The sequence below is a fragment of the Camarhynchus parvulus genome, chromosome 10 (genome assembly GCF_901933205.1).
Source record: "Camarhynchus parvulus chromosome 10, STF_HiC, whole genome shotgun sequence".
NCBI lineage: Eukaryota > Metazoa > Chordata > Aves > Passeriformes > Thraupidae > Camarhynchus > Camarhynchus parvulus.
Genome location: NC_044580.1, coordinates 229,093 through 255,284, shown reverse-complemented (window position 1 = coordinate 255,284; position 26,192 = coordinate 229,093). Strand labels below are relative to the sequence as shown.

Here is a 26,192-nt window from a genome sequence, read left to right as displayed (position 1 = left end):
TTTACATGATAATGTTCTGCTGTGCATGATACTAGTTCTTTATGAATATATTTTCAATATTCTAATCAATATACCTTCATAATTGTGCTCTTTCCCCTGTTATTTATACTTTTTTATTTGCTGGTTGGTGGTGCTTCCTTTTTCTTTAGTGGTATTTTTCTTTCTCATGTTTCCTCCATGCATTTTTTGCACCCTTATATCCCTTTTTAATTCCTTCCACACTTCTGCATATCAGTCACATTAATTCCAAGTTCATTTAGTACCCTACAATAAAAGAAACTTTGCTGCTATTGTTGTGTCTATTGGGCAATAGATCAGCTGTGATCAAGTCGGTAGATGTCTGTATATTATGAGTTAGTGGAAAGTTCTAAACCTTAGCCAAAACTTTAATTCTAGTTCTAAACTTAGTACTATTACAATCTGGAACGTGAAAGAGATAAAAGAAAATAGATTTATCTACCTTTCCATGATTTTACTGTGATGAAGGTCTGTGTTTCGGATGCTGTGTTTATACAGGTGAAATTGTAGCTGCAAACCGTGTGGCGATTCCGAGGTTTTCCTCGGTACTTCGGCTACCGCTGTGTTAGTGCTGATATTACCTGTGCTCTTTTCCCTCATGCAGGAGGTTCCCCTCATGCTTTTGACGCTCATCTCACACCTTCTTGGGCTCCTGAAGCATCAGGCACGGCACTCCAGCCCTGCACACACAACTCCGCGAGTGGATTTGACCTTTTCCATCCCGTGTCCCACGGGGGGCGACCCAGGACTCGAGCTCTCGGGTCAGTCCTGCGACAAGCGGCACGGGCCGTGGGGGAGGGCGGTACCGAGGGCAGGGATAGCAGCTAATTAGCGTTAATCACGGCCAGCCGAGGGCTGCCCGGTGCACGGCCCGTCCCCGCCGCGCCCCCGGGCAGTGGCAGCGCCCCTCGGGCCGGTGCCGTCCCTCAGGCACAGCAGGGGCGGCCGAGGGCACTTGGCCAGCTCAGCCTGGAGGAGACCGACGGACGAGCTCACTGCGGGCTGTAGCTGGCTCCCGAGGGGCAGCGCAGGGGCACGCACTGATCTCCACTCTGCGGCCGGGGACAGGGCTTGAGGGAACGCCTGGGGCAGCGCTGGGTATCGGGAAAAGGCTTTTCACTCGGAGAGTGCATTGAACAGGCTCCCCAACGCAGTGCTCACAGCAGCAAGGCTAACAGAGCTCCAGGAGCGTTTGGACAACGCTGCCGAGCACCCCAGGTAAGTCCTACGGCGCCCGGTCACGGCTCCCGGAGCTCCTCCTGGTCCTGCCCTCACGGCGGCGCGAGCGCCGCCCGTGCTGCTCACGCATGCGCGCGAGTGTCCGAGCCGCGCGCGGCCCGGGCTGTCACGTGACTCGGGTGGCGGATGCGGTTCCGGGTGAGCGCGGGCGCTGCCCCGAGCGCGGCCCGGCCCCGCTGCCGCTCCCGCCAGGTACGGCCGCGGAGGGGCGGGAGCGCCGGGTCGGGAGCCGCGAGCCGGGGCCGGGCTGCGCGGGGCGGGCGCGGGGCGAGATGGGGCCGGGGCCCGACCGCAGGTGCGCAGGGGGCTGCGGATTTAGCGCTGTGGCCTGGCCGGAGCAGCGACGGCGGCGCTGAGCAGAGACTCCGCGGCCGGGCAGCTCCTCGGCCGCGCCCGCCGCTCCCCCGCGCCGCTGCCGCCGCACAGGGAAGGGCTGTGAACGCGTAAATCTGCGAGGGGAAAATCCCCTGCTGTGCCCCGCAGGATTTCGCGTAGCGCGGCTGTTCCGCTGCAGGCGTAGCGAACGCGCAGTGCGGAGCCGTGTCGCGGAAGTCAGAGTTGCTTTCTAGTGCCTTTTGTCTTAGTTCCTCCTGATTTCCTGCTACTAATGCAATACGCTAAATAGTGGTTGATTATTTCTGGTTGACTTGTATGCGTGTTTAAGTCCTACAAAGGAATATCTGGGCAGGGTATAAGTTCTTAGAAGTTAGTGTTTACCTTTAAATAAGTTTGAGTGGTGCAGAAATACAGACCCTTCTGTTGCTCTGGATGTGGAGTTAAAAGTAGTATCCTCAGGAGAAAAGCAAGAGTTTTCAGAAATTTTCTCTTATAGCTGTCTGACTTTTCTGTGCTTTGATCCTGAGAGAGAGAGGAAAGGAGACAATTGATCTGTTATTAACTGTAGTTCTTGCATGGTCCCATTTTGCAAACTTTCAAGTGGTAAAGTCTGGAGGGCCATCTTCAGGTTTGGGAAACTTGTCTTGGATTTATGGCCAATCTTGCCACGTTCTAAAGACCATTGGAATTTAGAAATTGCAGTGGGCTGCATCCTGTGGGTTTGTGTACCAGAAGATGTGTCTGTTCCTTGCTTGAGGCTTGCTTTAAAATCAAATGTGAAAATTACTCTTAAAAGCATTTCTTTAATGCCTTAAACCTGGAATTAATAGTGCCTGAAACCTGGAATTAACTTGATGCTCAGTTAATGTTAATGTTGACACAGTAAAGGTGAAATGTGGGGGGGAGAATGTAGGCTGACCTTGTTTTGAAGTTGATCTTGACATTTTGAGATGGAACAGTTTTCTGTTCTTTGCCTATCAGGTACATTGAAAAAATGTAAAAATGCATGACATTGAAATTGTCCTGCAAAGTTAAACTTTGTATTTATTCTATTTTAGATGTGAGGGTGCTGATCAAGTACTGAATTAAAGGTATTAGTATTGGATAGACAGATGTGACCTTGGAAATGTCTGGCTTGTAGTTATTTGTGTATCTGCTTGAGAACTCAGAGGTGAAAACCTAAATAACAATTTTTGCAAGCAGCCTTTAAATGCTTGCAAAATAAAATTATCTCATGCTTTCTGCTGTCCTTCTGTCCCACCTCTGCTGCCACCCTGTTTTTTAGGTATTTGGGACAGACCCAAGTCTCTGTTTAGCTCTACTGTAAATTTTTATAAATGGCAATTTTTAACAGGCTTCTTAACATTGTTGTACTTGATATTCCAGAACCTACCAGCTAAGGCAGCTTGGTATTAATGAGAGATCTCTGAAAACTACCTATTTTTCTAAGAAAAAAGGATGAAAACACTGATGTTTGAGCTCTGGTGCAAGCAGTGACATTCTTCAGATGCAAACTGAAGTAGGTTCGACCTGCTGTTCTGGAATGGAAATTTGTTCATTAGCTGTGGTGAAAGAGCAGGGGGTTTGAGTGACGTGTTCCTTTTTTGTAATACCATAACTTGCCTGTTGAGATACTTAAAAATATAAAAGGCATTGAAGAGTGGTAAAGTCCAGTGGCTCCAGTAAGAGAGCAGAACCTTCTGGCAACCCTACATTCAGATATTCTTTGATGTGTTGAAGTTTCTGACCTTTAGATAACTCTCCATCTTCCATTTCTTTATGCAAAATAGAAAGTAATGGGCATTGGAGGATAAGATCAGGCTTGCTGTTCTTAGAAACCAGACCTTTTTGAGCTGGCCATGAAGTGTGCTAGGATCAGGTAGAAATTATTTGCTTTTCTTCTACATGACTGATAAATACTTGCATTATTAAAATTTAAATTTTCCAAGTTGCGTTTTTAGATTTTAGATTTACAGCTGAATTAAAAAGGCTTCGGCATTTTAAAAACATGTCAGCAGTGCCACAGCAGGAGTAGAAGGAGTATTCTAAACTCAGCTTTAGTTTGCATAAGCAGATTTTTTTTTTTTGCCTGCTAGTAAGCATTTATATTTGTTGATGTGAAATAACTCTGAAGTCATCACTTTTCTAACTTTCTTGAAAAGGTTACCCTTCCTTCTTAATTTCTCATTCTTCTAGTTGACAAATGATAGTGCTTTTATTGGTGAGACTTAAAGTCAAGACATCCAAACCAGCTACTTAGTCTGGGTGTTAAGTAGGATGCTGAAAACCTAAATTCAGTCTTATCTGAAGTTGAACTCCAAGCTTGCCTTGTAAATTGCTTTCAGGTGTCCTGTGTGGTACTTAGCAAATGATTGTTTTACAGTCTACCTTAATGAGAAGTTGCTGATGAGAATTCTGCAAGTGGTGTGAGAAGTGTTCCATAAAAGCACCAGTAGCTTTTAAACTCTCTTCTTAGTACAACAGGCTTATCCCAGTGTGATGAAGTAAGTGCAGGTAGAAATGCTTCTGCACTGAAAGGCTGTCCATTTGGAATTAACAGGTGTTACTTGGTCTTTGATATTCTTCAAAAGTGTGGGAAGAAAACTGTTCAAGTCTTGGAGCCAACCCCTGCTTTCAAGTGTCTGAGACTGGATAGGGAACGCAGTGCAGGTCAAGGGGAGCATCTTACAGCCACCAGCACAGTGACAGGCTTGGGGAGGGTGATATTTGGGTGTTTTGACAGCCAATTTTTTGTCCTTTAAGACTGAAGTAATGAGTTAAGGTTTTCTTTCAGGTTTATAGTCAACTGCATATTTGCACCAGCTGGTTCATTCCATGCTGCTGGTAACCACTGCCTTCTCCTGACTGCTGAGGGCCCCTGAGGAAACTCCTTGGGCTTTATCTCAGTGTCCTGAAACAAATGCATAGAGAGCTCTGCACACATTCACTGTTACTGCTGATCCAATGTGACCTTCCCTCTGAGCAAATATTTTAAACCCACTGTTGCAGCCAGCAGGTTGGTGGCCAGGAGTATCCACACCTTGTATGCTGAGAACATCACCAGCTTGGTGAGAGGCAGGACTTGTTTCCAAGCAGTGCTTTCGTCAGGACAAACAGGGAGAGAGCTGGGAGGGCACTGGCTGGGGCAACTTCTCCACACTGCTGAAGAACAACAGCTGAGAGGTGCAGGTGCTGAATGTCTCAAACAGGGGGAGTCTGGCCCTGAAGAGGAACTAGGTTACTACCTTCTAGAAATTTTATTTAAATTTTCTGGGTGAGGGAAGCAGGGAAATGTCAGTAAAACAGGCTTAACTTGAGATCATTAGTGTTTAATTTGTAGCACTGCAGTTTTACAAAAAGATCACTTAATTTTTCTTTAATAATCAACTTGCATAGCGTAGCTTTAAGCATTGCAGGACATTTTAAAATCAGGTCAGGAGAAGAAAAAATTGGATTTGTCATGAAAGGAAAGCTGGTCCTACAGAGCAGTAAGTAATTTGGTTTTCACCCATGTAAAAAAAAAATCTCTTGTCACAGACACATTTTATGAAAAATCCTTTCCTTAGGATTTTTTTCTCCTGAGAAGCCGAGAGGCCTCAGGAACAAAATGTAAACAATGATTATCTGCTGCTATGGAATGCAACAGGTGGATCTGTGATTGGTCTCATGTGGTTGTTTCTAATTAATGGCCAATCACAGTCAGCTGGCTTGGACTCTGTCTGAGACATGAGCTTTTGTTATTCATTCCTTTTCTATTCTTAGCTAGCCGTCTGATGAAATCCTTTCTTCTATTCTTTTAGTATAGCTTTAATATAATATATATAATAAAATAATAAATCAGGCCTTCTGAAACATGGAGTCAGATCCTCGTCTGTTCCCTCATCTTAAGACCCTTTGAACACCATCACAATCTCTGGGTTAATAAGCAGTATTGGTTGCATTCAAACTTTGTACTTACTGCTGTTCTGTGTTGATTGGTTCTTTGCAAAATACCACAGTTTCTTATTTTGATGGATGTTGGTTTTCTTTATACCTTCATTGATAATTTTACCTGTTTCTGCCAATCTTTAGCGCCAACACAGCCAAGAGCTTCAACTGGTTTGGACTTCTATGTCAGCAGAATGGTCTACCATGTTCTGTTATTGGGGATTCCTCGTTGCTGGTGATGGGTGAGCCTGAAAAACGACAGCTTTACTTGCACATCATAGGGTGAGTTCTCCAAAAACACTGTCTTAAGTAGTTATCTTTAAAGTGTTTGGGTTGTTCGCTTTTTTTTTTTCTTTTTAAATGCTTGTAGTTGAGATCTGACCCATCTGGACTTTTTCTCAAAATACACACTTATTAATTATCTCCTATAAAATCTAGAGATACATCCAGTTTCTTACATTTTGTGTAATCTGAGTGAACTGGTGTAATCATAAATGATAGAACAGTTTGCTCAAGGCCTTAATTTTAACTGCGGGGTTGATCCTCCTTGACTGCATTAAATCCCTTCCAACCTAAATTATTGTATGATAAACCATTCCCACAAGCAGTTTTGTATGGGGGGGGGAAAAAAAGGAAAATGGAAACAAATAAAAAACTTTTCCCTGTGGTGTTTATTTTTTATTCTGCATAATACCTCAACTTGATGATAAGTTAAAGGATGTGTTGGAAGTATGGGAATTACCACAGTATTGAGCTGACACCTTCTGTTATGTTCTTGCAGCTCCTCTTTAGCCCGTTGTGCTGAAGACCAGAGGTTCTGCCTGATCAGGAGTCTCTGTTAGCAGTTGAAGTTAGCTGGAGAATGGAAGGGGTTGAGTTTAAGGAAGAGTGGCAAGATGAAGATTTTCCAAGGTTTTGAATTCTTTTTTAAAGTAATTTGGATCAAACACATAACATCAGCAATAAGCTACCTCTTGGTCTTCCTGGTGAACTAATACTCAGTAATAATCTTGCAGTGATTTCCATTATTAGAGCAGTTTTGAAAAGGTTTTGTGGCATATTTCTTCAGGATTACCACTGTTGATGTTTCCAGTGTTTTTAAATGAAGATTTGTAAGCTTGGCTTTGTTTATTTCCTGTGAAAATATTTTGCAACTACATTGTTTGCATATTACTCCCAGTGCCTCATGACCCAAATATTTCATTAAGCAAAATACTGAGGAAAGGCTTTAAAAGTTAATGCTGCTACTGATGCTTGGGCCTACAAAAAAATTAGCTTTAGATGCTTTCTATGATGACATGATTAAACTACTTCTGTAATTTATTTCACATCAAATTTTGTCAAGCAAGAATATGACCAGTTTTCTTAAGGATGACACACTGGTAGTAGTCAGTGTTTTGGTATTTCTCACAGGATGAGACAGTCATTTGAATGCTATAAAGGAATTTTCTGTTGCCTTGGTGTTTGTTTACTGAAATCTTGAATTTAGGCTATAAGTAAAGTTAATTCAGTACTAACTTTACAGTGGGTTTTTGTAGTAATGTGTAAGTCTTAATATATGGCATTAAAAAAAAGTCAAAGCAGGTTTGTAACAATAATTTTTTTGTGTCCCAGGCCCCTGCCAGAGGATGATCCTGTTGAGTCTGATGCATTGGCTGCAGCTGGAACAGAAAATGAAGCTGGTAAGAACAACATTCCACTCCAGTCCAGCTGACTGCTTCCTACTTAAATGGCTGCTTTAAAGCTCCTTCGTGTGGGGGGATTTTATTGGTTGTTTTGTTTTGGGGGTTTTGGGTTTTGTTTTTTTGGTTTTTTGTTTTTGTTTCATTGATTGGAGTTTTGGAGGTTTTTACATGTAAAATTTGTCTCTCTGCTTTACTTGCAGCATTTCCAGTGCTGGATTGGTAATCTGATTTTATTCCTTGCTTTCAACTCCTGTCTAAATCATGCCAATATTTGCCTTGCACCTCCAAGCATTCTGTGTATTCACAGATTCTTTAATTTTATGTCCTCACTGTTGTCTGTCTGGTTTTTTTTTCAGCTGGTATATGATTTTCTGTTTTATCAAAGATAGTTATGATGTCACTGAAGCCTAACAAAAACAAGTGCTAGGGACATGAATCTGTTCTATTATTTGTGAGATTTATTTAGGAAGATAAGATCTGGAGCAGCTCCTGGGACACCTGGATGCAGCAGGCAGGGGTAGTAGTGTCTGCCACCCTGCTCAGACTGTGTGTGTGCAATGGATAATTTCAGAACTTTTACCTGCTGTTCTTTCCATCCGCTATTAAAGTCTTACTCCAAAGATAAGCTTGTTTAAATTATGGGCATTAATTTATAATGCATTATGAGAAAGAACTGTGCTCTTCTGTCTTGGTAGTATGCTTATTTAAATTTCCTTTAGCAATAAAAATAATAAAATAATTAAAAAAAATTAATTTGCTTTGTTTAGATACAGAGGGTAATGGAACTAAATTGAGGAAGAAACTAATGGCTCCAGATATTAGCTTAAATTTGGATCCCAGTGAGGAATCTGTTTTTTCTGATGACTTGGATGAAAGTGGAGAGATTGATTTGGATGATTTAGATACTCCTTCAGAAAATAGCAATGAATTTGAATGGGAAGGTGAGTATTTTGGTTCTTTTGTCTGATGCTCTAAAATATTTTCTTGTGTGCAGGTTGACTGTTTCTCTAGTAAGAAATAGCTATGACTCAATAGTACAAGAGGAGAAATACAAAGGTAGTGATTATATTAGGAATTAGAAATAGATGCAGTGACTTTTTAAAGAGCAAATCAGACCTCATCTGATCAATAAACAGGCAAGCAGTTACTAGCTGTAACTGCAGGTAAACTTTGGTGAAGATCATCTACATATACATCTGTAAGACCTGAAGTTATGGAAAATCTTCTACTGCAGTAAGTTTTTAAGAACCACCCAACAGAAAAAAGTACCCAAGGTATTTTACATGTGTTAGAAATGAGTTTTAAATGGAAAGAGCCACACAAAGGGATATAGATTAACTACTCAGAAATTGATGAATTTCAATTTAAGGAGGACTGAATAGTATTTTTAAAAATACTAAGCAACACCTGATCTCAAATCTTCCTGTGGTGACAATGACAAAAGCTCAGTAGCCTTAGAGTATGCATATTTCCAGATTGACTAGAGGCAGTAAAAGAGCCTCTTTTATGTCAAGAAATTCTGAAATTACGTCATAGGAATTTAAAGTAGCTATAGCCACACTAGTAATGATCTCAGTTTTAAGACATTAATAGGTGTTATATCTTACAGGTGAAACCTGGAGATTCTAACAGTTTTTTTTCGGAGAAGTGTTATGTGTAGGAGTTAAAGCACAAATTTTAAACTTTGAGTTTAATGATGTCTTAAGGCCCTCTTTATGGAAGCCAAGAACAGTTGTGTTGGGCAAATTGGAGTCTCTAACATCTGTAAACTTCACGGTTTAGGAATGTCTCTAATAAGTAAACATGTAAACTCAATTATTATTTTCTCATCCTGAAAATAAAATAATTTAAATTCCTGAAGTTCTCTGTTCACTGTTATGTTTGAAACACTACCTGTGGAGAAATAAACACTCTTTAGAAAAAGGAGGTGGTTTTGGTTTTTAAATAGCTAAAGGCATATAGTAGTAGAAGTTTTCTTAACAGAGACTGTGTTTAAATTTGTAAAAGGGTTTTCACTGTTTTAATGAAGAATTGGTGTTTATGGTTGCTTTTGCAGTGATGCAAAGGAAATGTTCCGGATGTTTGTGTCTTGTTTGTAAAAGTGGCTGAAAAGGGTTTCTGTCTTTTCTTCCTTTAATGCTGCTGCCTTCATTTTCCTGGAAGGATAGTTTCAATTAACAGCTTTGTTTCGGGAACAGACAACTAACTTGCAGTAGATTTTTCTCGCTTTGGGTAAGGTCCATGCAACAAAGTCAAGAATCATAATTTCATTGGAGCAAATTGTCTTACAGATTCCTGTCAGCAAAAATTTCATCTATTTTGATTGCACATGTGAATTAGATTTAATTTCCAGTAGATTTGTCTGCATGTCTGCTTGCAAGGTACCTCAATGTTTTGAATCATGCTTCATGTAAATCTGTGATCAACCTCTGTAATTCTCATTGGAGTTAACCACTTTGTTTATTTTGGTGAAATTCATTGGGGTCTGTGTTCTGAAAGCCTACAATTAATTAGGCTTCTCCATGAATGGAAATTTTTCACATACTTGTAATAGAGAAAATTGCAGTCAACAGATAACTGCAAACATGAGTGTGTTAATTAAAATATCCATGACATCAGCTGGTGTGTCTGACTGGCTGAAGAATACCAAAATAGATTAGATAGCAAAGTGGTTAACTTGTGTTGTAGCTGATTGTTACTATGCATGGTATTCATATTGGGTCTTCAACATGTTCTCATTTTGGCAGATGATCTTCCAAAACCAAAAACTACTGATGTCATTAGGAAAGGCTCTCTAGCGGAGTACACTGTGGCAGAGGAGAAGGATGATGGTCGCCGCTGGCGAATGTTTCGGATCGGAGAGCAGGACCACAGGGTGGACATGAAGGCAATTGAACCGTACAAAAAAGTTATCAGTCATGGTGGTAAGGATTGGTGATGTGCTCTGGGGAACTGTTGAGCAACTACTTCTTTAAGCTGAGTTGGTGGGGCACAGGAAGAGCTTTGGGCATGAAGACTTCTGGTAATTAATTTGTTGCAGTGTTAAGACATGGTTAGTAAAATAATTTTTTCTCTATTAAACTAAAGTTCCAAAACGTACTCATGGTCACATGTACTAAAATGCACCTATGTAATAAGATATATTTACTCTATCCTACAGTGTCACTGCTACCTAAGTTTTTGGTTTCTAGACTATTGAAAACATTAGCTATCCATCTAGTAAAGCAGAAATAAATTCATGGCTCTTCCCAACAGTCTGTGGAGTTTAGGTTGGAAGAAAAGTTGCTTAAACTTTAAGAACATAAGATATTATTAAATGTACTGAGGTTGTACACTGAAATGTTGATTATAGATACAGTGTTTTATTAACATCAGCTTCAGCTGTTGCTTTAGAAGTAGACAAACTTGAAAAAGAGACCTTGATGTTTTCTGTAACTGTCTGAATGTGTCCATATGGATGTGTGTACATCTCTTTAAGGTAAATAATGAAAAAGCTTATGCTTAACATTGTGTAAATGTAGTCAGTGTACTGTCACCTTTGTCACTATTGCTGCTTATTTCTTTTTAGGTTATTATGGTGATGGGTTAAATGCCATTGTTGTGTTTGCTGTTTGCTTCATGCCTGAGAGCAGCCAGCCTAACTACAGATACCTAATGGACAATCTATTTAAGTAAGTCATCCTCTGCCTTTCTGGGTTTTTGTTATTTTTAATATATTTGAGCATTACTAGAAATTACTTTCAGATGAAGATTGTGGATATTGAAATTTTCTTTGCTTGTCTCTCCAGGTATGTAATTGGCACTTTAGAGCTGTTAGTAGCAGAAAACTATATGATAGTTTACCTGAATGGTGCAACAACACGGAGAAAAATGCCAAGTTTAGGCTGGCTTAGGAAATGTTACCAGCAAATTGATAGAAGGTAAGAAGCTCTGCAATATTTTCTTACAATATTCACATACTCAGAGATAGACATATTTAGGAAAAACTGATTCTTCTGGTTAAGATTTGATGAAGGAAATTGGTGTATTGAAAACCTTTTCCTAAGCTAGGCAATGTGGGATGATGCTACAAACATGCCTGGTAGTGTTGTGTGGTGGATTTTTTTTTTGTTGGTTGGGGGTTTTGTGTATGCTTTTTGTGGCTGTTGTTCTCAGGGTGGTTTTTTTTTAGTGAAAATAGTACTCTTAGAATACTGAATATTGTTATCCTGTAAAATATCCTTACAACTTAATGTATTACATATGATTAATAAGAGAGGTCCTTTGTGAACCACTTTATCATTAGGTCTGCAAAGATATTCAGAGGAGCTTCTCCTTGGAATGTTACTTCCTTGTCAAATTGATACTGAATCTTTAGTTTTTATTTTATAGTTGTATAGTATTTTTTTCCTCTGATGGAGATTGACTTCTAATAATGGGATGTCAGAATACTGTGTTTATGTGACAGCTGTGCTTCTAAAAACATACTTACATATTCCAAAACCCCTGGTCATGCTGCCTTTTTGTTCCAGTGATTATCCATTTTTTAAATCCTTCAGGTTAAGGAAAAATCTGAAATCGTTGATCATAGTTCATCCTTCCTGGTTCATCAGAACTCTCCTGGCCATCACAAAACCTTTTATTAGGTAATGCTCTGGGAGCTTTTTCATAAATAATTCTGACAACTGTTTGCTTTGAACTTAAAAGACTGTTTTAATATTGACCTTAATGAAAAATGTTTAGAGTTGTAACTGTACCCTGCATTTGTTCTTCCACAGCTCAAAATTCAGCCAAAAAATTAGGTATGTCTTTACCCTGGCAGAACTAGCTGAACTCATCCCCATGGAATACGTTGGCATCCCAGAATGCATAAAACAGTACGTTTTATTATTCCAACATCTTCTACACTGATCTTGGTTTAGGATGTTGTAATCAGTGTTTGGTTTGAATGTAACACTTGGCACATAATGACTTAACTGAGATTATTGCTCTGTTTAGGAGGAGTGTCCATGCTAGACCTCATTGCTCAAGGCAGTTTGGAATGGAGTAGCATGGACAGCCAAAATGTTCATGTATAGTAATTTTCACAGTGAGCTTTGTGCAGTTACTGAGTTGTCTGTAAATTAAGCCTTCTAGAGAAGGTCTCATTCCAGTTGTTCTGCACGTTGGTGGGTATATTAAACTGGCTTGTGAGTGAGAAATTGTGGGCATGTTGATACTGAAGTTATAAGTCTTCTAAAGTGTTTTAATTATAATGTGTGGAACAAGTTAAGTGCTGAAATATCACTTGGATTGGGTTTTCATTTGAAAGAAAAGCAGTGATGGGAAAATGCTGAATCCCTACTCACTACAGTTCTGAACTACTTTGGTAAAGAAAGGAAGACAGCATCAGTGCAAGTTTTTTTCCTTCCCATCCAGACGAAAATAGCCATTTTAACATCAGCACAATTCTGCTGTCAAACAAGATGATGATCCTTTTGTCAAAAGCATTTGTGAATGCAGTAATAGAGTAGAAACCATAAACTTGGGTCTTAAGAAAACCAGATGAAAACACTAACAATCCTGATGACAGCCCGTTAGAGGGTGTGACACACAAACCCTGTATTGTCTGCAGTGTAATAGGTGATACAAACTGGGGGAAGGTGGCACTGAGGGCACAGCCATGCTGGACAAAGCCTCGTGCCCCCTGCAGATGACTGCTTATTTCAGTAGATATCCAGCTGCTGTCAGCTCCACAATTTAACTCTCTGTAAGACAGAAAAACAGTTTTCATGGGGTGGGAGTGAAACATGTGACAAAGCTGTGGCAGCCTTGTGCTGTCTTCAGAATTTTTTGACTGGGGTTTTATGGGTGTCTTACAAACATTCAGACCGTCTTTCTGAGTTTTAAAAGATTTCTCTCTGTATTGATGAACCTTTAACTGTTCTGCAAAGTCTAGACATGGTTAACTTAAAGAGTTAATTCTCGGGTTTCTGTGGAGGATTATATCTGGCTTCAAACTGTCATGGATACAGGCTTTACATTTTATTGATGAATGCTAACACTGTACAAGAGGTGGTATTGAATTCATTTGTTATGTTGTAAGTAAATCTTAATGGTTTTTGTTTAATGCTAATAAATGTTGGAGGTACACTGTGTTTTTTCATAATTATGTCAGTTTCAAAATTAAGTTTCTGCAGACTATTGACACTAAAACTGGTTTGCAGCTTCTGTTGATTTTGGCCTTTATATGTTATGTTTACTGAAATAAAACTTTTCCTCACCAAGGTATGAAGAAGAAAAGTTTAGAAAGAAACAGAAAAGGTATATTCATCTTTTGATTAGGGCTGCATCTATATAAGACAATTTGCACTGCAACTAACTCCCAGTTGATTGGCTTGCATAAAGGAATAAGCATTTGTAAATATAAACATGCACTAGTGCCCAGATGTTTCTGCATGATAGCAACTATACTGTACTTGCAGGCAGTATGGAATCTGTAGAACTCACCCTGGGTGTTCAGACAGCTATTTGTAAATAGTTACTATTACACTTTTATGCGAGATGCTCACTTTTAAGGGGATACATGGGTTCTCAACTTAAAGAGGCAAAAGTAGTGCTGGTGTATGAACCCATTAAAGCAAATGTCGTTGTTTCTAACAGGAATTGATCTCTGGAGATGAGCTGTACTTAGTCCTAAGCTGTAGCTATGCATTAGCAGAGATGCAACTCTGTAAGAAGTTCTAATACTGAATCTTGTATTTTTGGTATTTGCTACCTTTTTAGTTATTAACTTGCATAGATGCAATCTAAATTAGTATTTTAGTGCTGTTTGTATTTGCAGTGCATGTGTTCCTTCCTAATAAATACTTTGTTAATTTCGGGTCTCGTGCTAACTATTCGAGCTATTCCACAGCTGATGATTTATTTGAATGGATATGTTATTTTTTCACTCACTAACAAATTGACTGAAAGATTTTGCTACTAACTTTGGAGTTTTTTAAATTACTTTTCCTTTGTGTGCCTAGCTATTAAGGAAGGCTTATTGTCTAAATTGGGTAGAGGAACACTGAGATTGAAGTAAAAGGAATTTAAATTATTTCTGGAAGCTCACACGTAAATCTAGCCATGTGTTGAACGTTCTTCAGGAATTACTCCAATTAAGTGATAATGTAAAAAATCTACAGTAGAACAAGCACTTTGTTGTGTCTCTGTTGATAACTTCACCTATACTACCATCACTTTTGTAAAAAGTAATATGTTCTTCAGTGAAAATTAGATACAGAGATCACAGGCAGAATTGGATACTGAGCCTTCAATCAGGTAGAAAGCAGCTCCTTTTTATGGGTTTGTGGCCCAGAGGAGCTGTTACTGTTTCTATCATTTTGAAAAACTGACTGGTTATAGTTTGAGAGACTGGACAGGTATGTTAGATTGTTAGAGGTAGTCTCTCACTTTAGAACTGCTGCTGGTTTTAAAATTAATTTACCTCCATGCACAACTTATTTGCCAGAAGATGTTATCAAGACTGTAGCTTGTTCTTACTGTAAAGAAGAAAAGTACAATATGTGCCAGGGTTCCAATCCAATCATCCCCTGGTTTCTGAAAAGCAGCATTTTGTTTGCTGGTCCCAAGGCAGATAGTAAAAAATAAGGTACAAAATCAAACCCACTTTTATCAGCATGATGGTGAATTTTTCCAGGGTAATTGCAAGAGTCTTGGAACATAACAGAAAAATTATTGCAGTTAAGGAGCCTCTTCACTTGTGTTAATTCAACTAGTGCTGTTACCTTTAATGTTAGAGTAATTAAGCCAAGAAGGTAATTAATTCAGTGCTTATGAATTCATCAGAGTTGTAGTGCTTGCCAGTATTGTCATGTGACCTGTACTGTATTTCTGCTTGCATTTGTTATTATGAGCACAGGCCATGCTTTTTTCTTTTGTAGTCAGACTTGACTTGCACTTTTCAAATGCTTCCTCTCAAGTGCTGTAGTTACTTAAATGGTTTCCTAACAATTTTAATTAATTTTTAGGGGGTGGTAGGAAAACAGATATTGAAAAGAACCCAAACATCATGACTGCATTAAATAAAAACCTTAATTTAATATTTATTTACTGAAACTTTTCCCATATAAAATCTTTGTGTTTTCCTGTTAAGGTTAATATTTTTTTCTTAATAATATGAGCTGTCAAACTATGTTAACATATTTTAATCTTACTACTTTCTTTGCTAAGCAGAGTTGACCAAGAGCTGAATGGAAAACAAGAGCAGAAAAGTGAACAGTAAGTTTGGAGTCCAAACAAGACTGAAGCATACACAGATGGAAGGATGCTGTTTGTGTTCCATTACAGTGCATTCTCTGTGTGTATGTATTATATAATCTGTTGCAAGAGGTGCTTTGGATTAGCACACCATGAACTGCTTACTGCTGTATTGGTTTGTCTTGACTTTAATTGCTGTTTTATGTAATCATTTCATACTGCTTAATGGCAAAGAACCCTATGTTTTCAGAGGATGTTCTTGCAACTGTTTATCTAAATGATGCATGTTCTTCAGTAAAATATTTATATACCTAAATGTTAAAGGAAAGAGATAATATATATATTTTTATGACTGAACAGTATATTGTGTGTACCTGCTGAAGGAATTCATTTGCAGGTAGACAAGCCATAAGTTACTTGTTGTTATTGTATAAATCTGTTTTGCTGTAAATGGTCAAGTGCATTTCTTTGTTGCCATGAAAACTTGTTTGGGTATTAACAATCATTATTAACTTGGCTTTCACAAATACAGAAATCCTTATTTTTGTTCATTTCCCTTACACAAGCTCACTCCTTTACCTCACCAAAGTGAGCTTCAACTTTGGTGTCTTTCAGTGCATCATTCAGGATGCAGAACTGCAGTTCTGTGGGTGGCAGTTTGTTGGCCAGGAGGTTTAAGCCTAAGCCACAAAAGCTGAACTGACTGGTAAGATACCAGACCTTTTTCAGTTGAAGTTGTGAATTTAGATTCTGCTTCAGTATGTCAAGACTGTCTCAGCTAGCGGTAGCAAATGAGTTCATTGCAGTTCTTTGTCGATGAATCTTAATTGTTACTGATGGGAATTCTGGTCATGCTCAGTAGAACCTGGGAGCTACACAGGTATTCTAGCCACAATACCATTTCTTGGGCAGAAATATGAGAAGTTTTATGCTACCTATGTCAGTCTTGTAGATGAAACATGCATTTCTAAAGTTGTTAAGCACATGATACCAGCACTAATTTATCTTTTAAAAAGTGTTTTAAAGGTTGGGGTGTTTTCGCTCCCCACAGTGGTGGTAAATCTGTGTCTGCAAGAGGTCTTCTTGGACACATAACTAGTGTGTCTAGGCTTACTGGGACAACAGTAATGCATTGATTGATACATTGTAAAAGTTTGTAACATCTTTTGATAAACATTGCGTTTTCCATGTAAGGGCAGGTGTATGCAAATAAATTCATTCAGGAGTTGAGCAATATAATGTTGTGGCAAGTATATTAAATCTTTGCTTTTGGTGTTTATTGTGCTCACAATTTTGTCTTAATGCTAAAAAATATCACTTTTTAACTATATTTGATGTTACTCGGTTATCTTATAAAAAAAAAGTTATGTTCAACCAGATTATTACATGACACTGATAAATAGCAGTTGTGAGACATTCCCTGATCAAGACTTACAAAGTAACAATTAATCCACTGTCTCCAGTGATACCTGCATAGACTCTGAGAGCATATGGATGTCTGGTGAGGGAAAACTGCTGGTGTCTCTGGAGGTTTACTTAAGTCTGCAGTTCAGATACTTTCATCTCAAGATCAAAGTCCTTTTGTTGCAGTAGTTTCTGTATCAGAGTTTCAAGGAGATTGATAGGCAGGATGTATTCACACAATAGAGATAAAATCAATGCCAAGTTACCGTGCATCTACGCCATCAGGTTTGGATCTTGCTCTGAAAGCAGAACACAAATGCACTTTCTTTGGGGCTGTCTTATCTCCTGCTTCAGTTTTAATGTTGACACAGATTATTGTAAAGTTCAAGTCAGTACCTGGAGCTCTTGCAGCCTTGTTTACTTCTGATACTTTTGCAGTGTGGTCTGTACGACTATGCAAATCTGATTTTTACTGGGTTTGCACGTATCCTAAGCTAAACAGGAAGCATTCTGATTATTTCATTTCCATTTTTTCCTAATTGATAAAAGCATTAGTCTCAGTAAAATTATATTCTTAATGGAGGGATTGTAGTTCTGTGTCCTGTGGCTTCCTGTGTGTATAGTGCAGTACAGACTAGCCACTCCTCTGTGTATGCCACATTTGCCAAATGATGGGATTGTTATTGTGTTTCCTGGTGGTCAAGGATTCTACAGTTTCATGCTGCAGTAATATGGTTTCTGTTGGAAATGTATATGTGCTTATAAATGGTTTTTTATCTAGTATAAGTTGTTGTGAATGAGTATACAGCACAGCAGTTGTTCTGTCTCTAAAGATATGCAGCTTGAGAAAGAAGTGTATTAAAATACTATTCCCCTCTGCCTCCTTGCAGCTCATCATTTAGTGGTGAGGTGGATGTTTACAAAAAGCAAAGTGGTCCCAAAGCTATGGATAATGTTTTGTCAAACTTAACTTTTTTGAAATTTATAATATAATGTGATATATTTTAATAATTAAAAACCTGAAAAGTTGGAATGTCATGCTTAAATAAAAATTATTTCAAAACTTGCATCACTTTGTGATAAGATACAGTTTTGGAGGGAATTCACCTTTCAATGGCACTTCCTTCTAAAAGTAAGAGTAATTTTGCTAGAATTTGGTGACCCCAGTCAAGAAAAAATTTCATGAGTCACTGATTTACCTCTGATTTGGAGGTCTCATTAGTTTATATATATTTATATATGTAGTAATAAGTCATTACCTATCTCATTATAGCTGTGCACAGCTGAAATAGAGATGTTGGGGCCAGTGGCCTCTCAATGTGACATTTCCTGATGATTTCTGCAACGGGGTAAATTCAGAAGTGGCAAAGAGATTCTGGAGAAAGTGTCATTTAAAAGTGATGTGAGTAGACTGGATTTGCTTGAATGTTCTTGATCTGTGTAATACGGCAGAGCCATGTTCTGTTGGAGGGTAATGGGGAAGGATTTAGAGCTGAAGCAGACTGAAGAACTTTTATTCCAAAAAGGGTAGAACTAGCTAGAATAATATGTAACCTTGTTCATAACAACACACTTGGGTATATTTTTTTTCTTTACCTTCAGTAAACAAATGAAGAACAGCCCCAGTTGCTGTGAGGAACATTGTACTGAGAGAGACAGCAGCTACACTCCAAAGTGCAGTCCACTAGGATATTAGAGCCTGTGTCTGTTTCAGCAGCTTTGTTGCATCATACCCTGAATGCTCTAATGAGAGCTTAAAACTTCAGCAGTTAATTGTGTCATACTTCGAGGTTAGATTGCACGTGGTAGTAATGGAATCTCTTATGAAGGACCTGCAGGTGTGTCATGGGCCAGGAGAAGGTGTTGTTGCCTGGTCATGTCAGCTTCACTGATGCTGTCTGCTGAAATGTCTGTATTGACTGAAAAATATTGAAGTACATTGTGAATAGGCACTTTATTAACTAAAACTGTTACAAGGTAGAAAGTTTCTTGGTTAAAAGCGTATTTCTTTGTGTCAAATTTGGTCAGTGTATCCTACAGATTTATACAGCATTTAGTATCTAGAAAGGTGGTTTAAATTCATGTCTTCTCAAAAGCTGTTGCCTTTGGAAATGACTTGAATTCTCAAGTCATTCCAGTCTCCCTCAAAAACTCATATGAGGAATGGAGAGGAGAGGGATAACAGCTTGCAAGCTTACTGTAACCACAGAACCTTACAAATCTTGCAGTCAAAATTCTCACTCCTTGTGAATGCAGGTCATTCTCAAGAGAATTTGTTTCACTCAATGCTTGTCAGAGACACTTGAAACAAGTGCTTTAATTATACTTCTTAAGGACACCTTCTTTTAGTCAGAGTAACACTCTGAAATGTAAGGAATATTTATCTTCTGAAAGACATCTTGCAGCTTTCCTAGCTTCAAAATTCTATGTTGAACTACCCTGTTTCTTTTATCACATCTCATTATCCATATTAAGCTAATAGGAAAAAAAAGAGCATTTGTGAGGAGGGTGCAGTCATCTTAGTTTTTCATCATCCCCTTCAAGCATGACTGAGATCAGTGAAATTAAAGCCATTCGTTGCTCAACTAGATTTTTTTCAGTTTTGCAATTTGAACTGCCCTGACTACTCTGATTTACATGCATTTTTTTAGTATTGAAAATGATCTGCAGAGAAGCTCTCAGAGTTTCTCTGCAGATCATTTTCAATACCAAACGTCCTTATCTTACCATATTCCTTACTCTAGCTTGCTCAACTGCTAGTTAATACTGGTAAGATTGAATTGCAGGTTAATAATTACAAATAAACATTCATGGAAAACAGATGCTTAGTTTACCAGTGATGCTGCAGTTCTGCAATGTTTCTTTTCATTAACAAAACCTTTTTATCAACAAGAAAGACCTGGGCTGTAGGTGCTCTAATGATTGAACGGTACATTGAAGGGTTAACATAGATTGATTACACTGTCAATTAGTATCTGTAAAGTTTATTGTGGGTGATAATGGGAATCGTGCAGTGTTTAACAAAGTGAAGCTGTAGTAATCATGCAAAAGTACAGGTTGTGAGTCATGGATAATAGAACTGGCTTAATTGGGCTAGTAGCACTCTTCACAGATGTGACTATTTTCCTTTGTCCTTCTAAAAGAAAAAATGTAAGTAGAAGAGTCTTCACCTACCTCTTAAAAATATTACCATCCTTTCTTTTAAAATTAGCTTGTTTTCTGCATTCCGAGGCTTGTCGGGGCAGTGTGATGAGCACGTGTGTGGATGTGGGTCATTAGTGCCGGCTGTATTTACCGAGCCCCTACTGTACTCTCTGCAGGCCTCGGCCGGAGCCGTGAGGGCCCCGCTGAGCCCGGCCCTCCCCGTTCTGCTTCCGGGCCGCGCCGGCCGGGCGGGGCCGCGCTTCCGGCCGCGCGCGGTGAGGCCCGATGGCGGCGCGGGGCCGGGGCCGCTTCCCCGGGGGCGGCGGCGGGGCTGGGGCCGGGGCCGGGTGGGGCTCGGCGGGGCTGCGCGGTGCCTGGCTCCCGCCCGGAATGGCTCCGACCGGGATGGCTCCCGGAGCCGGGCCGGGCTCTCGGTTGTGCGGCGCCGGGAGCGCGCCGGAGGGTCGGGCGGTGTTGTGGGGTGCTCTCTGTACTGTGCGTGCCCGGCGGACCGGGCCGTGGGGCGTGCGGGGTTTTATTGTTACCTTTGTTTGTTTTCGATGAGAGCGAGGACAGCCCAGGCGCGCAGCCGTGGATGAGCAGGACGTGTCCAGCCCTCGCAGGGAGCCATGGCGTACCAACTGTATAGGAACACCACGCTGGGCAACAGCCTTCAGGAGAGTCTGGATGAGCTCATACAGGTCGGGGCCTGGGGTCTGGGCGAGTAGCTTAATAAAGACAGAAGTTTTTGTCCAAACGGCTTTGTTGTTCCTGTGTCAGGGTACTTATGGCCAAGGTTTGGGAAACTTCCTGACTGAGATCACAAGGGCTTGGTGCACCGTTCACTTGTGATGTTTTTTGCTTTGTATTCTGGGTAAAGGAAAGTGTTTTATGTAAGTGGCATAGTCTTATGTAAATTAACAGCCAGATTAACTGGAACATTGGAGTCAATTTGCTGTTCCTCTAGTTATTTCCAGTAAATATTTATTAAAAGAGATCTTTGTGTAATACAGGATTGAAATATAAAAATGGAAATAAATACAGGAACATAATTTTTTGTAGAGTGTTCTTCTAGAGATCTGCTTCATTGAAGTGAACTTTTTGATGTTTTTAACTTCTGCTGCATGTTTGAGCTTACTTTGAAACAACTCAAAACTTGTTTTGTTTTCTTTTCAACTACTTCAGTCACAGCAAATCACACCTCAGTTGGCCCTTCAGGTGCTACTTCAGTTTGATAAAGCTATAAATTCAGCACTGGCACAGCGAGTCAGGAACAGAGTTAATTTCAGGGTAAGGAAATGATATCTTAAAGTTTTACATGAGATACAGCAACTAAGTGTTGATGCAGAATGGCATTTAAAGCTATGTGCTCTAAGCAAGAATTTAAGAGGGTTCATTTTGGCTCTAATAATGACTGTTTACGTGTGTATTCTGTATGCAGCTGTAGGGCTTGTTACCTTGTTCTGCCAGAGATCTTTTGAATGAATGCAGAAATCAGCAGGGAAGAGGGAATTGCTTTTTTGGTGGATAACATTGGCATCCTCAGTGTCTTGCAGATGAGGAGGGAGACTTCTGCTTCTCACAGCTGTCCCTAGCAAAAGTGAGATGAGGCCAGATTTTCAGCCACATGAGTAATGTGAAGAGAGACTAGAGAGTTTTAGATCCACCCTTTCACTGGATCATTTTGTAGCTGTTTTCTGTAGGTATCGTAGAAAAACAAGTTGGGGGGTGTTCCCAGTCAGCCACCCTAATTAATGTTAGATAGCCAGCAAGTTGTTAAATGTCAACTTGAATGTAATGTTAAGGAAAAAAAACCCACAAAACCCAGCTTCATGTTAACTGTTGTTGTGATACTTCTCTACAGTCTATGTAGAACACATTCACAATGTGGGTTCCTAAAAGACTAGATTTTTAAGCAATATAGAGATGTTAAAAATGCATACTTTCTCTAGCACACTTAAATTACTTTGCATATGTAGCATGGTATAAAAAACAGTTTAGCATGTATTTAGTGGGTAAATTTTAAAAATGTTACCTGGAGCTTAAGTTCTAAGTTCAAGAACGTCAATTTAAAATATGTAAAAGTGAAGGTCAGAAGTTTTCCATATCGACATCCTCAGTAATACATCAAATAGGAGGGATACCCCTTTATGTCACATATGTCAGTTTTGTAGTGATTTTTTTATTTAAGCTACCACTTTGTTTAAGCAGTTGCAAAATTCACATATTATGATCACTGCTGTATCTGACTTTTCTAATGGCCCAATGTTTTAAGAAATGTTTCCTGCTACTGATCCGTTGTATACATTGAAAAAATTGTAAAACTTCTTTACCTACTTGAGGAGCCTCCCCTTGGATATCCTGTAATGTCACTCTGTGGTCTTGAGAATTTCAGCCACTGGAGGGCATTTAAACTCCAGTTTTCCTCAGAATTGCTTGCTTGCCAGTTTGTATGCATTCAGGTCCACTGTTGGCTTTGTAGCAATCTGTTCTAGAAGGGACAGGGTTCAGTAGATACTCATCATATTTTCTGTTGCTTTTGAGATGTGTCCTATAGCACATGTCTCTTATCTCTTTCTAGGGGTCTCTGAACACATACAGGTTCTGTGACAATGTATGGACGTTTGTACTGAATGACGTGGAATTTAGGGAGGTCACCGAACTTGTGAAAGTGGATAAAGTGAAAATCGTAGCATGTGATGGAAAAAGTAAGTATGAAAATGATATAAATAGGCTGAGACACGAGTCTTGATTGTTTTTAGGGAGCTTTGACTGAGTGTCTTACTAAAGCCAGGTTGACTGTATGACTTAGACGGAAGTAGGACTCTGTATTCCCTTTTACAACATCTGATGAGAGATGAAACAAAAGCCAGCTAAATGCTTCCCTGACTCATAGGCACTGAGGTAGAACCGTGTTAGGGACTGCTGTGCACCTGTGGCTGGGAAGTACGTAATACTAGAGCAATTAGAAAGTCAGAAGTAATCTTTATTTTCTGTCTGGTGAGTTTTCTGGTACTAACCTATTTGTTGGGATAGCACCATGTTTTACTGAATCTGAAGAGTGCTTCAACTGTCTGAGCAAGGAATTGTCTGAGAAAAGTGTCTAAGCAGTCATTCTCTGGAGACACAAACCCATGGAAAGCTTTTGCGTGCATTTGCAAGTCATAAGACGTATTTGTTGCCTAACAGCCCCTCTGTTTGTACGCTGCTTGTGGGAGTTTGCAATCCATATCTGCTTGACTGGATTACTTTTGTCCATGTCCCTTGAGATTCTTTACTGGAAAAAGTAATTCAGTGACTTTTGTGGCAAGCTGCTTTATAACTTTTAAAACCATCAATTTGGCAGAGTATTGCTAAAGCTGTGTGAAATGGTGCTGCTTGTTTCATCCTCAGAGAGTGATGCTAAAAGCAGGAACTGAGCATGGAAAAGCCTTTATTTAAATGCACCATAGACCTCTGAAACAGGTTCTTCATGGCTTCCTGACCCTGGCATGCTTACAATAGTCCCTTCAAGTTGTAGTTCTAAAGATTTGACAGAATTTATTGTTTTCTCAGCTTCTGGTATTAGCCAAGCATATAATCTTACTGCTTGGTTTTTGTGTGCTTATTATAGCTAGTGGAGGAAACCTTACGTTCCAAATATTAATCGTTTTCATTCCTGATAAATTGTGCAGATAAGATTTAAACAACTGGCTGACTTAAGTTGCTATTAACATTACAACCTTTTTTTTTTTTTCCCACGAGAAGCTGACTTTTTGAAGGAACAGTACTAAACACTGGCTTGTTGTTGTCCATATTTGAGTTATGTACTTTTTCCACAACTTTAAAAACAAGAAAGTAGTAATGGTAGTGTATCAAAAACTGCACTGGCATTAATTGGTGATTCTGATAAAAGGTCAGAACAGAGAATTGGTCTGAGTTGCTTTATGAAGATCATGCTCATTCTTGTACCTCTTTCAAAATACATGATAAGCTACAGCCCACACTCCACCAGAGCTTATGGTGCTGGATTTGAAGAAACATTTTTCCTTAGTAGATGATGGCCAGATGTGCTTGTGGGGGACTGCAGTAAAGGGTTTGTGTATTGTTACATGTTAGAGCAAATACTAATAAATGTATTAGTATTTTTAATATTAATACATCTCTGGAGTTTTGTGCTGGCTCTTCTCAGTGTTGCTAAGTGAGGTGAAACAGCACAAGCAGTTCATGCATGGCATTGAGAGCAGTAGAGACAATAGGGTAGGTACAGAACATGTTCTGAAATGCCTGGGGAACACTTTAGAACTTGGGGAAGATACTAGAGTATCCAAAGTTCTTGGTTCTCTGTTTTCAGTCGGGGTGTGTATTTGTCTCATTTTCTCTTTTCTTTCCTAGACACTGGTTCCAATACTGCAGAATGAATAGACCTGTGGTTTGTCTGCAATATTTTCTGTTAATGTGCAGCACTTTCTGGAGAGAAGCATGGAAAGGGACTGATCATATTCAATTCCTGTGATGCAGATATGAGTCAATCCATACTAGAAAGCATCACAGAATGACAGTGGAAGAAATACCTGTAGCATTTCTTCATTTCACCTCATAGGGCATGAATATAATGTTACCTTTTTTTTAATTACAAGAGATACTGTTGTCTTTTTTTTTTTTGCTCAAAATAATTTCTGTAATAAACTTTTATTTAAAAACTTTTGAAAGAGTGATCATTGGAAAACTTTGGTAAAAACTAGCATTAACATACCATATTCCCCAACATTTTCTAAGTGTGTTTAAGGAAATGTTGCTAATTTAAAAGTCTTTCAGTTGCAGGGTAACTGTGGTTGCACTGCTAGCTATTGCAAGAAATGTCTGTTACAGAATGATGGAGGAGTACATCAGCAAAAGCTTAGCAGCTCCTGCTGGGCAGCATGTTTGTGTGTTTGTGACTGCAGCTTTCTGTCTATAAATAGTTCTGCTACGTGCCCTTGGCTGCACACTGCAGATTGGTAAGTAACCATTTTTGAAACTAAAAGAGCAGACAAGTTGCTCTTATTTCAATTGCACAATAAGTATCTGTTTTTAACTCAAGGGATGCAAATGCGTATCTGTCTTCTCTTGTTCTACATCAGAGTCAATCTCCTAGGTTTCAACTTTTTTTATTCTCTAACAATCATGTGGTAACTGAATTTCAACCCATACAAGTATAAAAATTTGTTCTTCTGACCTCCAAATGCTTGTAATCTCTTCCTGTCTCTAGACAGACTTCTCCATTTTGAATTCTCTGTAGCCTTTTGACTCTCCTAATGCAAATAATTTTATCTTTTATTTTGTTCCATTTAAGTGTGCATTAGAATCATAGAATGGCCACGGTTCAAAGGGACCTTAAGGATGATCTCGTTCCACCCCCCCTGCTATGAGCAGGGACACTTTCTGCTATCTCAGGTTGCTCCAAGCCCTGTCCAATTTGGCCTTGAGCAATTCCAGGAATGGGACAGCCACAGCTTCTCTGGGCAACCTCTTCTACTGTCTCATCACCCTCACAAGGAAGAATTTCTTCCTATTATCTAAACCTACCTTCTCTCAGCTTGAAGGCATTCCCCCTTGTCCTGTTGCTCCAGACTTTAACCATTTTTCTGGGATGGTGGTTGTCCAGGTGCTGGATCTACTCCTTCTGTGGAGGTTGTTTCAGTTCATGGAAGGAGCAAGGAGCAAAGGGAAGTTAAGGTAGTCTGGTGCCAATGTTCTTTCTGCTTTTTGTTGCTTTTCTCCATAATTTTCTTGCCACTTGCTATTTTTTTTGTGTTTGAATTTCAGATAATCCTGCAAAGTTCATGTGATTAATGTACTTTGTGGTCTTGGAAGATTGAATTTACAGCTAAAAGTCTCAGCTGCACTTCTGTTGTACTAAACTTGTAATATCCAGTGGAAGACACATAATTTCACTTGCTAGAGCATCAGCACACTTGCTGCTGCCTATTTGGTTCTTGTTTGCCTGTAGTGTTCTGTTTATTTATTTAATTGTTGATTTTATTTAGAAAGATCACAATTGCTTCCACATCTCAGCAGGAGACAGAAAGTAAAATATATCTTTGCACCTTGACATTGAACTGTAATAGATGTTTCTATTTAGAAAGTAGATTAACTTAAAGAAATTGAAGGGAAGAGTAAATACCAGTGCTGAACTGGCTGTGGATGACTGCCTGTTTAAACATGGTTTCCAAGAAAAAGGATTTTGTCAATTCCATA

At 39.4% G+C, this 26,192-nt stretch overlaps 2 protein-coding genes across 4 annotated transcripts; both read left to right on the top strand.

Annotated features, from left to right (window-relative positions):
* Window positions 1–1,339: 1,339 nt before the first annotated feature.
* BNIP2 (BCL2 interacting protein 2) lies at window positions 1,340–17,896 on the top strand. Of its 3 annotated transcripts, XM_030955237.1 has the most exons (13): window positions 1,386–1,449; window positions 2,980–3,112; window positions 5,665–5,802; window positions 6,302–6,432; window positions 7,135–7,202; window positions 7,973–8,146; window positions 9,953–10,129; window positions 10,774–10,876; window positions 10,994–11,125; window positions 11,744–11,830; window positions 11,963–12,061; window positions 13,452–13,487; window positions 15,402–17,896. In XM_030955237.1, exons 4-13 carry the CDS (start codon window positions 6,383–6,385, stop codon window positions 15,448–15,450), a joined length of 975 nt encoding a protein of 324 aa, XP_030811097.1. In that variant the 5' UTR covers window positions 1,386–1,449; window positions 2,980–3,112; window positions 5,665–5,802; window positions 6,302–6,382; the 3' UTR covers window positions 15,451–17,896. The 3 variants fall into 3 exon arrangements, with proteins under 3 accessions (XP_030811096.1, XP_030811098.1, XP_030811097.1); XM_030955236.1 differs by lacking the exon at window positions 2,980–3,112 and having other exon boundaries at window positions 1,340–1,449; XM_030955238.1 differs by lacking the exons at window positions 2,980–3,112; window positions 13,452–13,487 and having other exon boundaries at window positions 1,340–1,449.
* A 2,311-nt stretch (window positions 17,897–20,207) lies between these two features.
* GTF2A2 (general transcription factor IIA subunit 2) lies at window positions 20,208–24,666 on the top strand. The gene is made up of 5 exons (XM_030955629.1): window positions 20,208–20,248; window positions 20,539–20,674; window positions 21,159–21,263; window positions 22,555–22,681; window positions 24,348–24,666. Exons 2-5 carry the CDS (start codon window positions 20,603–20,605, stop codon window positions 24,371–24,373), a joined length of 330 nt encoding a protein of 109 aa, XP_030811489.1. The 5' UTR covers window positions 20,208–20,248; window positions 20,539–20,602; the 3' UTR covers window positions 24,374–24,666.
* Window positions 24,667–26,192: the final 1,526 nt, after the last annotated feature.

Bases quoted from the DNA above. Each gene is read 5' to 3' on its own strand.
- BNIP2 (XM_030955236.1), top strand. From the start codon at position 6,383: ATGGAAGGGGTTGAGTTTAAGGAAGAGTGGCAAGATGAAGATTTTCCA. The intron at 10,130-10,773 runs GTAAGGATTGGT...ATTTCTTTTTAG, and splicing joins AAAAGTTATCAGTCATGGTG to GTTATTATGGTGATGGGTTA. The intron at 11,831-11,962 runs GTAATGCTCTGG...GTTCTTCCACAG, and splicing joins ATCACAAAACCTTTTATTAG to CTCAAAATTCAGCCAAAAAA.
- GTF2A2 (XM_030955629.1), top strand. From the start codon at position 20,603: ATGGCGTACCAACTGTATAGGAACACCACGCTGGGCAACAGCCTTCAG. The intron at 21,264-22,554 runs GTAAGGAAATGA...ATCTCTTTCTAG, and splicing joins GGAACAGAGTTAATTTCAGG to GGGTCTCTGAACACATACAG. The intron at 22,682-24,347 runs GTAAGTATGAAA...TTTCTTTCCTAG, and splicing joins CGTAGCATGTGATGGAAAAA to ACACTGGTTCCAATACTGCA.